We start from the raw sequence: 14,544 nt of genomic DNA on the forward strand, positions 1-14,544 counted from the left end.
AAATGTTATTCTATATTTTTTGTCCTGCTTATCTGTCCTGAGGCACATTCAAGGTACTGAAATGAAGTGTTAGGTGACAAGTGAGGATGAGGCTGATAGGCATTGCTCACTCCTGCACATCCAAGCAGGAGGGGTGTGTAAGGTGCTGAATGTTGTGTGGTTGTGTGTACCTGCCCCTAACTACTGTGTAGAACATGCACATCCAGGGTGCCAGCTTTGTCCCTCTCAAAGAACCAAAGAAAAGGACTAATTCTGCAAAAGACAGACAGAAAAACTATTATTTCAGAGGGTTAAAATTTTGTACTGGTATCTAGAGAGTACTCCTTCAGCCCTGGAAAATTCTGTGACCAGTAAGAAATTCTATGGTGCTATCTAAAGATAGATTTTGGTTTAGTTTGGGGAAGTTACCTGGAGTACAGCCACAAAGGGCTTTGGCCTGGTGCAAGCAGGTGGGCTCTTAGTCCAAATCCAGTTGAAGCCTCTTTCACAAGTTGTTCAGCTCCAGCTCAACAAGACAAGCACATGGGACATGTGCCAGGGCAGTGAATTTCAGCTACTCCTTAGAAAATGCTGAATGTCCAGGTGAATAATTCAGCTCAAAGGAGACTGTGAACCTTTTGGTGAGAATCCAGATGTAGATTTATGTTAGGTCTCCCTTCAGCAGCCTGAAGAAGTCTTTTCATAGCCTTCTCACTGATTTTGGAATACTTTAACTACATATTTTCCTCTACAAAACTCATAAAAATACATGTTTTTTGCCCTGAAGGCTGTACAAACACATTTACAAATAGCCACATTTTTTTAAGATGAGCTATTGGGTTTTTCTGACTTCTTTATTAGGAGTTTTTTGTTCTCTTCCTGCCCCCTTTTTAAGTATGGGCTTTCTCTTTTCAGTCTCAAAGTTTGTGCCTCTCACTGGATCTCATAATTGTTTGGTTTGGGGTTTGACAAAGCTGAGATGGTGAAAACCTCAGGGAGAGGTGAAGGAGACACTTCCTAAAGCAGCACTTGACAGGACAGAAACATTCCCAGTTGAAAGCAAATTCCTTTGGGAGGCTCTTGGACTTTTTTCAGTTACACTCAGGTCAAACATGAATTTTGATATTATTTTGTAATGACAAAACCCTCAAATATTACATTTCCAGTGATGTCTTGAATGAAGCTTTTCCACAAATCTTACCTTTGTATTTGCCATTGAAGATTCAAAAATTGAGTTCTTGGAGTTACAATTTTGAAGGATCCATCAAAAGAGCTTTCTCTAGCCTTAGGTTCATAATACCTATTCCTCAAGTTCATAATCTCTTAGTTTTTCATTGTCCTCTCAAGTGCTTCATGGGTATGTGCAAGTCTTAGGAACTAGGTTTTTATAGAGACTTCTAATGATTAGGATTGAAACTGATGCAGAGCTTGGTTTAAGGTCTAAGTATTTTCATTTTAATACAGACTCATTGAGTTTACTTGTCAGCCTGGGCTTTTTCTTTTCCCTGAGTATGAGTAGCTACCATTGTGGTTTTCTTCCCCTTCAGCCCAGTAAAGATAAAGAAACTAGCCAATAAAGTAAATATTTATGTCTATGTTTTAGTCAAGAATATCACTCTTATTTGTGCTGTGTCTGAGCATTCAAATCCTTTTGTTCTCAATTTTATTTTTTTCTAGAATATAATCCCTGTTTCCATTCCCCTCCAGACAGACAACAGAGTAAATCTCAATGAAAAGCTCAGTTGCTCAGGCACTATGGAATAGCCTCCACAGATGGAATACAACCTCTAGCACTTTTATGGTACTGTTTTTTCCAACCAAACACAGTCAGGCACCCAAAAGATGGGAACAGCGTTCCTTAAATGATCAGCGCTTTTGCCCTGACTTTTAGTTCCAGCTGCCAAGTGTTGACTACTGGAAAAGGTAGCTGGTCCTTGTTATTGCTGCAAGATAGATGAACTCCTGTAGGAATGGACAAACTTGGCACGGGAGACTGTTCTAGGACCAGCAGGGACATCTGTGCTTTCCTGTGAAGTAACAAGCTGCCTATGGGCTAGGCAGTGCAGCCTCAAGTTAGGCAAAAATCATAAATGACAACTTTCAACAAAATGTTCTGATTGATTTGCAAGACAATTATTCTAGCCTAACCCTTATTTTTTATATATTTTATTGTCCTTCGTCAGGTATTTTGAGTTTTATGAAGGACCTTTGGAATACAACTCTACAAAATGCCTGGAATTAAGGCAGGACATCATTGAGGTGAAGGTCTTATCAATGTAAGTATGAACTAAATGTAAAAAGTACAAGTACTTAGCAATAAAATCACTGCTAAAAGTGTTACTTATGAGGCAGGATGGAATGGTATGTTACAATGACACTGTCAAAAGGTGCAAGGCTCAAGAAATGACATCAACAGGATCTTAGGAGTCTCTAGCCTTCTCTTACCTGTGCAAGCAGTGTTTGAATTTGATCTGATATCAATTTACAGAACATGGAAGCTTTTCCCATACATTGAGGCATTTTGGTCAGGCCTAGAATTATTGCTGAGAATTCAATATGGTGCCTGTAACATCATATTTCCAGTAATGAAAGAGTAAGAGCATCCAGACTGACTCATGCAAGTGTCTAGCTTAAGCCTCTTTCATTGTGTTGTAGATACGGTCAGACCTTGGTTATGACTTTCTCTGATTGTTGTTTGTTTGTTTGTTTGTTTGTTTTTTATTGGCTTCTTAGCTATTACACAGAGATTATCTACAGTTTTTTTTCTGGTCTTCAGAGACTCAGAGATCCCTCCATTATTAATTAAGGAGTAAGAACATCCAGACTGACTCATGCAAGTGTCTAGCTTAAGGCTCTTTCATTGACTGTGGCCAGTAGTGAAGGCTGAGTAAGGAAGAAAATTCTCAGCCCTTCCTGATTATAAATACCGGCATGGGGACTTGTGGACTTGTAGAAAGAGTCCAGACTAGAATAATCAGAGTGGACAATAGACCTTTCTATTTATTTGTTTAGATATTTTCTGAGCCCATTTGTATTTCTGACCTCTACAAACAGCAGAGATTTTCACAACTCAAAACCCCTCAGTGAAAAGGTAAGAAAATGTTATTCTGGGAAACAATAAAATATCTCTAAATTGTGTTTTGTGGTGCAATTTGTATGTCAGAAAACCAATGAGTTGGATGAGATGTATATATGAAGCCACAGTGAAGGAATTGGGTGAAAAAAGTGAATTCGCCAGTATGGCAGTGCACAGCTGGGTGATTTTAGTGTTGCCTTTTTGCATTTTCAACATTTTGCTGAGTTTAGGTGCTTAGATTATGCCTAATCCCTCACCACATCTAAAGCCAGTGGTTTAGTAACATTACAAGCAATGCACAGGGTCTGCAAAGTGCCCTGGGAAAAAGTGCAGCTCCACACATGCATAACATTAAGTAGCCAAGGCTACAGATAATACAGTTTGTTGCTCCAGGTCTGCACGAATCTGAGCATGCCTCCCTCACTGACTTTGTGCACAGCAAAATGTAGGTTATGTCCTTGCCTCCTGCACTGGATGAAGGATACACGAGTAACATACTTTGCACCGCTTGCTGACTCGCTGCGCTTAAAAATAAATAGGAGGAGTGAGAATGTCACAGTTCTCCAATGTTCTGCTGAAGATAGGGAGTTCTGAATTGCTCTTTTTATTTCTGCATACTTATAGAGGACACAGAGAATTCCTTGTTTTATTTCATCTTACCCAGTGGCCCAAGGAAGGTAGTGGAGTCCTGCTCAGCTAGATATGAGTTACCCTAAATTCTACGGTAGATGCCATTTGACTTTAAGCTCTTTTACTCTGCTGGTCTCTTCTGATGTTCTTGATTCAAATCTGCTATGTTCCCCAAGTCAGCCCTTATGGTAATAGAAGATTTCCAAGTTAATGTGCTCTGGTGGGCTACAGAAAGTACAATATGACCTAATTTCTCCCAGCAACTTCCTCAGCCTGGGAAATGCTTGGTTCTACTTGTATTAGATGTATAATTTTCTTAAAAGTCTATGCTTTATTCAAATATTAAAAGCCCTCAAGCCTGAAAAGAACTCATTAAGACCAATCAATCTAGCAGAAATCACAGACTTCCAAATTTTTTAGCCAGATTATACAGTTGCTTCCTACCTCTGGATATTTGCAAAGCCTTCATTATCTCTGTTGTCCAAATGCACAAGAATATGTGAGAACTTCAGTGTGGAAGTTCTTGGAATTGGTGATATCATCAAAAATGAGTCATCCTGTATCTGCCTAGTTGAAATAGGAATGGTTTGTGGGTGATTTTTTTTTGTTTTGTTTTGGTTTTTTTTTTTTAATGTGACTGCAGGTCTATTAATTAGCAGAGGAAGAGGTAGAGATCCTTATGTAAAGGGCTTTTCATTTCCTCTTAGCATCACAGACTCTTATCCTTACATGTGAGCTTATAAATTATTTATAAAATAAATTTACCTCTGGTGTTGTGCTGTAGGATCTCACAGATTACATTAACCTAACCTAAAATCAGCCTTAGTTGGCCAAATTAATCCCCTTTTCCAATCATGGGTGCATCTTTTTCCCAAAACCCAGCTGATCAAGACCCATTTGCTTCCCAGCAGATTTTGGTAGAGTAGATGCTTCTTCCTCAACATTGCATTTTTTATCCTGAAAAAGACAGAGAAAGCCTATCAGGAGAAGAAATCAGTCCAAAACACCAATTCTTGCCTGCACAAAGCTTAGAGTGGCTATGTCTGAGCAGGAAAAGGAAGAAAAATTATAAATTTTTTACTGTCTAGACTGGCTGATTTGTCCCATCAATTTGCATGGTATTCTTTCTGCAGCAGTTTTAGGAAATGAAGCCTTTGTAATAAGTTTAATTATTTTTCTTTCTTTTTTATATTTTAGGGTGAAACAAACGGAATTGTTTGACAGATGGAAGAGCCTACAGATGTGCAAATGGGAGATGAATGTCACAGAAGCCAATTTATTCAAGTAAGAATGTCTCACATTAATGAGACTGAGTAAAATTTACTTTTGGTTGAGTTTAGCTTTCTGCAGAGATCAAAATTTCATATGGATAGCAAGAATAAGCATGACAACATTTGGAGTACCATCCTTTTGAATAAATGTGGGCTTTCCCCCCTACTAACAAAAAAACAATTCAGCAACAAGATTTCTGGCATGTGGAACAGTCTTCCAGGAAAGTCAAGGAATTTGGTGTGGGAAAGACTTCCAGGTGTTATTTGGGCACCAGTGAAGATGGAGATGATATTTAATGGCTGCACCTAACATGTCAGCCTAAGTCTCTGGCTTGGAATGGTAATATCACTGGTGATAATACAAATTTAACCCACAAAATACTCAAACTTGATTTCTTCTGGGTGTTGTAGGTACTGTCAGACCTTGGTTATGAGTTTCCCTGGTTGTTGTTTGTTTGCTTGTTTGTTTGTTTTTTAATGGTTTCTTAGCTATTACACACAGATTGTCTACATTTTTTTTCTGGTCTTCAGAGACTCAGAGATCTCAGTTAATTTCTGTAGTGTTCTGTCTTTCTTCATGTAGTTTCTCTCAAGATACAGCTTTTGAAACTGGCCTTGCGAAGGCACCAGTAGATTGAAGCCAAACCAGTTTTTGAATGTTATATATTGATATATTCCAGTGCCATATTTGAGTAGGTTTTGAGAAAACAAACTAAAAACTATAACAAATTATTTCAGAGTAAGTGCTGTAGACTGAAGTCTGCAAGTCACTGGTACAATTCAGAGATGTTGTTTGTAATAAAGCCCCCAGCTTTATCCTAAATTCTCATATATGATTCCAGGAAATAGCCGTCAGGAGTTAATGAGAATGTGAGAATGCATGTGCTGAGTTAGTCATTGGCATATTTAAAAATAACATTGTTAGTCTCAGACTCATAACAGATTCTCCAATGCTTTTTAGGCCTTCCTTCCTTCCTTCCTTCCTTCCTTCCTTCCTTCCTTCCTTCCTTCCTTCCTTCCTTCCTTCCTTCCTTCCTTCCTTCCTTCCTTCCTTCCTTCCTTCCTTCCTTCCTTCCTTCCTTCCTTCCTTCCTTCCTTCCTTCCTTCCTTCCTTCCTTCCTCCCCTCCCCTCCCCTCCCCTCCCCTCCCCTCCCCTCCCCTCCCCTCCCCTCCCCTCCCCTCCCCTCCCCTCCCCTCCCCTCCCCTCCCCTCCCCTCCCCTCCCCTCCCCTCCCCTCCCTTCCCTTTGTATTTTTTCTGGAAATTACTTGATAGGCAATTATCAGAGGCTATTTTCAAGAGAAGAGACACTCAGGATTACAGCTCATTATTTTAAAAACAGCTGGAGTGAGAGGGGTACTGATTGTGCCCCGAGAGAAAGCAGTACTTCAAGCTATGGAAAGGAGCCCTTTGAGGTTTGGAGGTCAGAGCAGAGGTGGGAGCAATGAGAAAGGACTTCCCAAAGACCACCAGGAGGACCATCAATCTATCTCAGGCCACCAGCACCAGCACATTAAACAAAGAACCCCTCTCCACCCTGTGCACTGAGAGAAAAAAAAAAGATTAAAGACTCCTGCCACTGCTTCTACCTGCCTGATTGATATATGACTGCTCTAGGGACCCTCATTGGCACCCAGATATAAACATAATCTTTGTCAACTGGTTTCAGGAGCAACAGTAGTGCTTGCAATTAAAAAGGAAAAAAAAAATCTCTAAAGCCTGTTTCATCTGTGTTCAGTGGGGCAGAGACATCAGTGTATGAGTTTATGGGGAAGCTGCTCTCCCTTCAAAGCAAATCAAGGTCTCTGAGATTCAGGGTTGTTTAGGAAGAGAATGAAATGTGTAACCCTCCGAGCTCTGGGATTTTGAGCTTTGCCAGTCCAGTCCCATCATGTGAGATGGGGAGAATCTAGCAGATTTAAATGGCAGCTACTTGAGCAGCAGAGAGGGATAAAGGGCAAAAATCACAATAAAGTTTGTATCTAGAGATTAAGGAAGGCAGTTTCCTTGAGAGTCTTTTTCCATCAGATATCAGGCATTCACAAAAAGGATTGTGCTTCTGGAAAACAGTTGGACATTAAGGAAAAACATCTCTTTCAATTCTTTAAGGAGCAGCTAACTAAGAGGTTTTTCTTATATCCCAACTATAACAATGTAATTCCACTATCTGTTTGTAATTATTTTTGTTGTTAGACATTGTTAATTGACTTTTCAGTCTCATTTGCTGCCTTGATCTGACAATCATTTTGTGCCATCCTCCATGAGTCAAGTATATGAGAGTAATTGGACATCACTGAAATGTTTGCATAATCCTCTATTTACTTTCTGGTGCTTGTAATAAAGCCCAACTTAGAACATGAGGCCACACACGCCAGAAGCAAGGAATTTAATATGGGTTATTTGAGAGCCATCTGGTTTTGTCTTCATGCTTGTACATTTGCCATGAAATGTATTTTTCACTAAAGGTATGAAATGCATTGACTGAGAGATAAACCATCTCTGGAATAAGGGTGAGCAGAAGTCAGGGCTTTCAGTACCGCCAGTGAAAGGAGAAAAGCATCTGGAGCAGGATGGGTGGTGGGAAAGGGAATCTTATTCACAAAGCTGCTTTTCTCATTTACATTTCACATTTTTTCTCTCTCACTCTGAATCCCATCTTCGGAATTTTATGCAGTTCTTATTTGCACTGGAATTTATTCAATTTTGTCTGAGGATCAAAGAAAATTTTGGTAGTTTGAGATTTTGGAGTTTTAGGCAAGACCAGTTTGCCTGGCACCAGTCTGTCGGGGCCACGTCACCTTTCTGATGCAAGGCCAAGGGCAAAACTAAGATCTTTGAAGGTTTTTTTGTTGTAGTCAAAATGTGCTGTGCTCCACAGCAGTCTGTCAAGTGGGGCAGTATCTTTGGGAATTACTGTGTTTAAATACTGCCCCGCCATATTTCCACAGCTCCAGGGGGACTCTTTAACCCCTACATTTCCATTGATGAGCATATAATTCATAAAATGTTTAAGACCTCTAAGGTAGAGAGGAACTAATTCACTAAGGTGGTTTTGCCAGGATATTGGAGGCAGAAGCTGATCTCTGGGGCTAGAACAGGGCAGAATTTGCACATGAATTCCCCACAGCTTAGAATAGTCAAGTACAGGTATCTAATTTACTCTCTTTTCTTTTTGTTTTACCATAGTTTTCTCAATCAAAGAAAATTACACCAAATTTGAAGTTTTCTGAATGAAAATCCAGGAAACCACTATTTTACCCATCCTAGAGCTAAAAAAATTTAATTTTGGTGCAAAATACCTTGTTAGGAGTAACAGCAATTGCAAATCCTGTGTCATGTCATGAGATCTTTTTTCTTATTTCTTTATCATTTCACAGATCTACTCTGTCAAGGTGTTGCAACGCCCCATCCTTTCTGTTCACTACCCAGAAAAATACTCCCTTGGGAACGAAACTGAAATATGAAGTGGACACAAGTGGAATCTTTCATATCAACCAAGAAATCTTCAAAATGTTTCCAAAGGTGCCTCTGCCCGTTTGCAGGAACAACTTCCCTGTACTTGTTGGATTATGCACTATCCTATAGCCAAGCATTTAGCACTTGTTTGACATTTCTTCAAAATTCACTGCTTATATTTTGATGATTTTTATTTTTGATACAATATTTTAGATGATTCTTCTGTTTTCTGGTGTCATCTGCAATATATATATATATATACACATCCATCCATCCATCCATTTTTTAAAAATAGATTTATGTATGTATGTATATATATATATGTCATTTCCTGCAGAATACTGCTGACCTAGGAGCAAAGTGGATAGTGAAATAAGAAAGCTAAATAAAAGAGACACTGATTTATCAGAACTCTTTCAAAGTATAATATTCAAATATAATAAATCCAACATTTGAGGATAGGTCTTATTTTCTTTTTGGCATGATTATTTTATAATTAATATTCACAATGACTATTTTTTTACTTATTTCCATTTGCAGATTATCTGTGAATGGGATTCATAATTTTTAAATGTATTCATCATAATGATTATTCAAAACCTTTCCAGAAAATAACACTTGACCTCCAGGGGTATTCAAGGTTATAATCAGTGGGCAATTCCCTCTGCATATAGTGACTGATGATCAGGAATGGGCTGATGTGGCTGCAGATTTATCACTAGGCACACCCCTTTAATTTAGCATATTGGAGGGGGTAGGTGAAATTTATCCCTTTTGAAAAGACAAACCTATATTCAGGTAAAGTACTTAGAATTTATGCCAATGAACCTGTTCTTCTGGGTCCAACCACGTCTAATCCTTTGGCTTTCTGAGCACTGCTGAGAGGTAGGGAAGTGTTGTTATTGGAATGTGCACATGGGGATCTGGGGCAGAAGCAGGGGAAAGCCTGGGGTCTAAGAAAGCACTTTGGCATCGGGAGATGTGCAAAGAATAGGTACATCTAAGTTCAGGGCTATTATCCTCAAAACCCTGCCTGATTAGTGCATGAAAGTCTGAACGCCTGCTAGGTGTGTGCTAGAGCTGATGTGGTGTTTATCCAGGTATGATCAGGATGCTGTGAAGTCTTTATTACATGCCAAAATGCCTTTGGGAGTCACTGAGCAGTGACCAAAGCCGCCCTCTGCATATAAGCAGGGCTGCAGCCTGGCACATGTAGGAAATAAAGGGCTGAAAACACAGAAGCAACACTGTAGGGACAAGAGCCTTGTGCTAAGCATGTACACCTGGCTTTTGATTTCCCTTCCGGGGCTGCCAAGGGACTGTGTGTTAAGAAGTCATTGCATAAAGCACAGACAGCTCTATATTTCCTCTCTGTCAGACAGCTGCTGCTTTTCTCAGACAGGTGTAATTGCATGCCCTTTTTGCCTCATGCCTTATGGATGCCGTGGAAAGATCCTGGGAATAATCACCCAGAAATGTCAAGCCATTCTTGCATCCCTCTGTAGTTTGCAGCATGAGATTATTGATAAAATATGTATGTACCAAAAATGAGCACTCTCATGCTTATATAAGCACATCCCTACATATTCATGGCTCAGTTCCTCGTCACAGCCCTCTCACCGTAACAACCCAGTTTGTTTTCAAGATGTGATTTTCACTCTCTGGCTTTGGCAGCAGCTGCACCTCTGTGTGTGAAGGCAGGATTTTGCCCAAAGATTACAAGATGCATCATCCATAAAGGTGCCTGACCAAAGGCAATGCTGGTAGTGCCAATGCTAATTAATAATCATTAATATTATTAGTACAATTTGAGTTGGTAAGCAGTAAAATTTGGGCTGTTTTCTGCGATGCGTTGTCTGACAGACTTGGGCTTTATTGCCTGCCCTGGAGTTCTGTGTGCAGTCTTCCCAAAAGCAGGACACCAGAGCCTGAGGAGCCAGCAGTTTGCAGGCAACTCAGAGAACAGTGCCTGATTCAAACCACTAATTCATGGTTTGTGTCCTCATGTGGAAATCAAAGGGGATAGAAAAGGTCTAAAATTACTCCTTATGTTATTGAACCTGGGAAAAAAGAACAGGTTATTGGTGAATTTTTTCCATTTGGGTTTGTTGCCTGTGCCATCTCAAATTGCACAGCAAAATATCCCATCACTTTGTTTAGAGGGAATACTGCACACCAGAACCAGTGGCAACACCCTGCGGTAAATGCATCAAGGTGCAGCTGCAGAGGGAAAAAAGGAAAAAGTGAAAAAGAGGCTTGTTGTCTCCATGTTTTGGGATCTTTAACTGTTTCCTTGCTGTGCTGTTGCAGGACATGCCATACCACCGCTCCCAGTTTAAGAAGTGTGCAGTGGTTGGGAACGGAGGCATTCTGAAGAACAGCAGATGTGGCCGGGAGATTGACAGTGCAGACTTCGTGTTTCGGTAACTACCAGGGCTTCATTTTCCTCTTTTTTATGCCTTTTCTAATGGCAAATGGAACATTGCTAAGTTATCCTCCCTCACATGGAAACATGACATTTGCTAAATTGGCCATGTCAAGTCTGCCTCTTGCACAAAAAGCTGTGTTTCAAAAAAAAAAACAAACCTGAAAGCAAGAAAAAAATGCAAACAACAAAAAAGACCAACAAAACAAAACAGAAAACAAAACAAAACAAAAAACAAAACAAAACAAAAACCCACAAAACAAACCAACCAAAACCCAAAACCCCAAAACATCTTAATTCATAATATATATTTTTTTTAATAAAGCTTTGAGGAACTATTTCTCCCAAACTCCATGGGGTTAATCACTGATTTATTGGCAAAGTCTGATGCTCTCTTTCAAGATATCTCCTGCCACTGAGGTTGTGGATTCATCCTTCTATGGATATTACCCTATAAGTAGTGTCCTATGAATCTGGGCATAATTTTCTGGGGCAGATGTGAGCCTCTACTGAGTGACAAGCAGCTTGGTCAGATGTTAATAGCTCACAGCTGATGTGCCTTAGAGGTGTATTTCTGGACTGGTACAGAGCTCAGGTGCTCAGTAACAGGATTTACTGTAATCAACCAAGGGCTTCCAGAGTCACCAGAATAACTTTAAAGGTTAAGTGTCTTCACTTCTCCTCACTCGTGGAATTATCCACATTTTGCATAAACTGGGATGTCCCACAATGAGTGTCCCTGGATAAGAGAGTCTAGCAGCAGTTTTAAAATCCTTAATAAATATGAGAATGATTTTTTTTTGTTATTCATATGCATGACTAATCCCTCTCTAAATCCTGTTAAGCTCTTTGCCTGGGTCACAGCATATTACTGCTAGCTCACAGATTCATGACTTGGTCTCTAGAAAAAGAAAAATCTCTTTATTTCAGTTGGCCTATATTCTGATCTTGGGTATGTTGTTGTCAGTTTAGAATAACCATGCACAAACCAATTAATTTCTCTGACTTCACACCAGCAAATATTAGATTTTTGTTCAGTGCAGTCTTAATTTAATTTGACATCATATGAGAAAATTTTACAGGTCCTACATTCAGGATTCATTATTTTCAGACCCCTGTGTCTGCCTCTTATTCCAACTTTACAGAAAACTATTATCTTAGTTTTCAATGAAAAAAAAGGCTGTGAGAAAGTCCAGGCTTCACATAATTTCTTCCTTAAAAGCCTAGTGTACTCCATATGTATTAAATAATTACTGTAGATTCCCTGCTGTTGTGTTGGATCACAACCATAAGTATGGATGAAAGGAGCAGCCCATGTGACACATGAAGATGGCAAGCTTTTAAGCAGAAGCTGAAATATGTCTGGCAAATCTCATTTATGTTTAAGGACTTTTAGCAGAAGTCCTGTTTTACCACTGCTGCTCTTCCTTGAATGGTACCAAAATTGGTGAAAAAAGGAGGAAATTATTACAGAATTTATAAATTGGGTTGTGTTTGTTAACAGTAACAATTAAATAGAGATTTAGTCTATAGAACTGGCATATGAATAAATATATCCGTGCCAGAAAAACCCCAGGTTCACCATCTCCAAATTGTGGATTATGCAAAAAGATGTGCCAGTGTTTTAAAACTCAAGGTTTGCTGACATCAGTTTTAGAGTAAATCTTGTGTTCAAGGTCAGGTCTGAACACATCTGCTTTCCAGTCACCACTCCACCGAACTATCAGAAATCTTCATCTTGGCCACCAGTGGAATTATTCAAAACATTTCACAAGCTGCTTATAGAGCCCTGATTACGTTCAGTGATACCTTCAGGATACTTGGGGAAATCTTTTCTTGTGGCCAGAAGCATGCAGCCAGGATTGTTCTGTGAAATAAATCCTGAAAACAATTAGTTATAGTACAATAGAATATATAAAATGCACACCAGGGTTGTATTTACCAGTAGTTATTGTCTATCTCCATCTACTGGCCAGAGCAGAGCTCTTTGGTGAAACACCTGATGAATTTAGAGATGGGACTGCTCTCTTGGTGGGGCTGAGTTTTTGGAGTCCTGTGGCAAAAGTACAGTTTGTGCAGATGGCACCATTTTTATAAGGTATTATAACCTTCAAAAATCCAGTCACTCTTAATCCTGGTGTAAATATCCTATTAGAAACATTGAAGCTGATTATCTGAAAACCTTCCTCAAATATAACCCAATAAGCATAGTGTCCAGTGCTAGGTGGAACTGGGGGTTCCCAAGGACTTGAGGGGCATGACCCAGCAGAAGGAAGTCCTAGAAATGGCATTATCTGTGAAAAGGATAGCAAAAAACAATTCTCTGGCCAGATAAAGACAGGCTATCTGTAAGGTGGGTGTGAACCTTTTGAGTGTTAGAAGGGCTTTGAAGGAATTTTGTGCGTTGTTCTGCTCTCCAAACTGTCCTCTCTCTTTGACTGAGAAATTATCCTGACAGCTAAACTGTGGTATTGTGAAAACAGTAAGCATCTCTTACCCTAAATACCATCACAGTTTTTGCTCAGCCGCGTTCTTCAGAAATATGGACAACTTTAAGAATTAGGCGCAGCAGTATTTTTGAGATGTGGGGGGTCTTAACAGTGATGGTTTTAATTGAGGCTTGAAGGTCACTTCAAGAAGCTTTCTGTCACTAAGTGCCTAATATTAGCTTAAACTGAGTGTAAAACTGGTTGCCAGGCCACACGTTTTATCCCTGAAAACACATGCTGAAATATTTTTTCAGCTGGATTTCCTTTGGAAGGAAAGACAGTGTGATAGCTTGTGAGTGTGCATTTCAGTAATTTCAGCATCTCTTGAGAGATGCTTTAAATTTTGTGAGATGATGTATCTAGGACAAGGCCAAGGTGAATGGAGGCTGGGCAAAGTCAAGGCCTACAAATCTCATAAGTTTGCTTCCAATAATTTTGATGACCTGTGATGAACTTGTAGAGTCAGGATTGCTGCTATTACACCATGTTGGGAGATGCTTATAAATGGAAAAGGAAGTGAAGCAGATAGTTTGGGATTAATTAAGTCTGAGTTGATTTCTCTCTTGATTTCTCTCCCCTGAATTCTCCTGGGTATAAACCAAAGCATCTTAAAGGCACTGTTGTAGATATAGTTTATTAATTATTGAATACATCTCAGCTACTGTTCAGCCTTTGATTTTTATAGGCTGATTGGCCTTGGAGTTTCAATCCATTTTCCACCCTAAACTTACAGAGTAAATAGGTAAATAGCTATTAAGGTGGCAAAGTGAGCATTGGCTATACCTGCAAATAGGGGTCATGTCTCACAGGTGAGGGAACAAGACAGGTCTTCATATTGCCCTCAATAACTTGTTAGATTATTGCACAGTTTGGACATCAACATGTTTTGATACAATTTTAAATTCTCACTCTGTTTCTAGATTTGTTGCTTGGCAGAAATGCTTAAATAAATTTTATTTTCTAGTCCTGAAAAGGTGAAATAGATTTTTAAACTTTCTTGTTAATTTCTCTTTTTTATAGATGCAATTTGCCCCCTATATCTGAGAAATACTTAATGGACGTTGGGGTGAAGACAGATGTCGTGACAGTCAATCCCAGTATAATCACTGAGAGGTTATTTCTGTGCTTTTTTTGTATTTTCATTTCTCTTGATTTCCCAAATCTACCTTTAACTTAATTCTGTTACACAGAAATTTTTCCCAAATCCTACTTTATACCA

At 39.3% G+C, this 14,544-nt stretch overlaps 1 protein-coding gene across 4 annotated transcripts in view; it reads left to right on the plus strand.

Annotated features, from left to right (window-relative positions):
* Nucleotides 1-14,544, plus strand: part of ST8SIA5 (ST8 alpha-N-acetyl-neuraminide alpha-2,8-sialyltransferase 5) — a 68,872-nt gene that overhangs the window by 46,664 nt on the left and 7,664 nt on the right. For 3 of the 4 annotated variants that reach the window (XM_021538898.4, XM_085566647.1, XM_021538899.3), the window contains 5 exons: nucleotides 2,163-2,255; nucleotides 4,883-4,969; nucleotides 8,333-8,477; nucleotides 10,722-10,834; nucleotides 14,346-14,438. In XM_021538898.4, coding sequence (XP_021394573.1) covers nucleotides 2,163-2,255; nucleotides 4,883-4,969; nucleotides 8,333-8,477; nucleotides 10,722-10,834; nucleotides 14,346-14,438 — 531 coding nt within the window. The remainder of the gene's footprint in view (nucleotides 1-2,162; nucleotides 2,256-4,882; nucleotides 4,970-8,332; nucleotides 8,478-10,721; nucleotides 10,835-14,345; nucleotides 14,439-14,544) is intronic. The other variant, XM_021538902.4, reaches the window with a different exon arrangement.

The sequence above is a fragment of the Lonchura striata genome, chromosome Z (assembly GCF_050655825.1).
Source record: "Lonchura striata isolate lonStrDom1 chromosome Z, ASM5065582v1, whole genome shotgun sequence".
Taxonomy (NCBI): domain Eukaryota; kingdom Metazoa; phylum Chordata; class Aves; order Passeriformes; family Estrildidae; genus Lonchura; species Lonchura striata.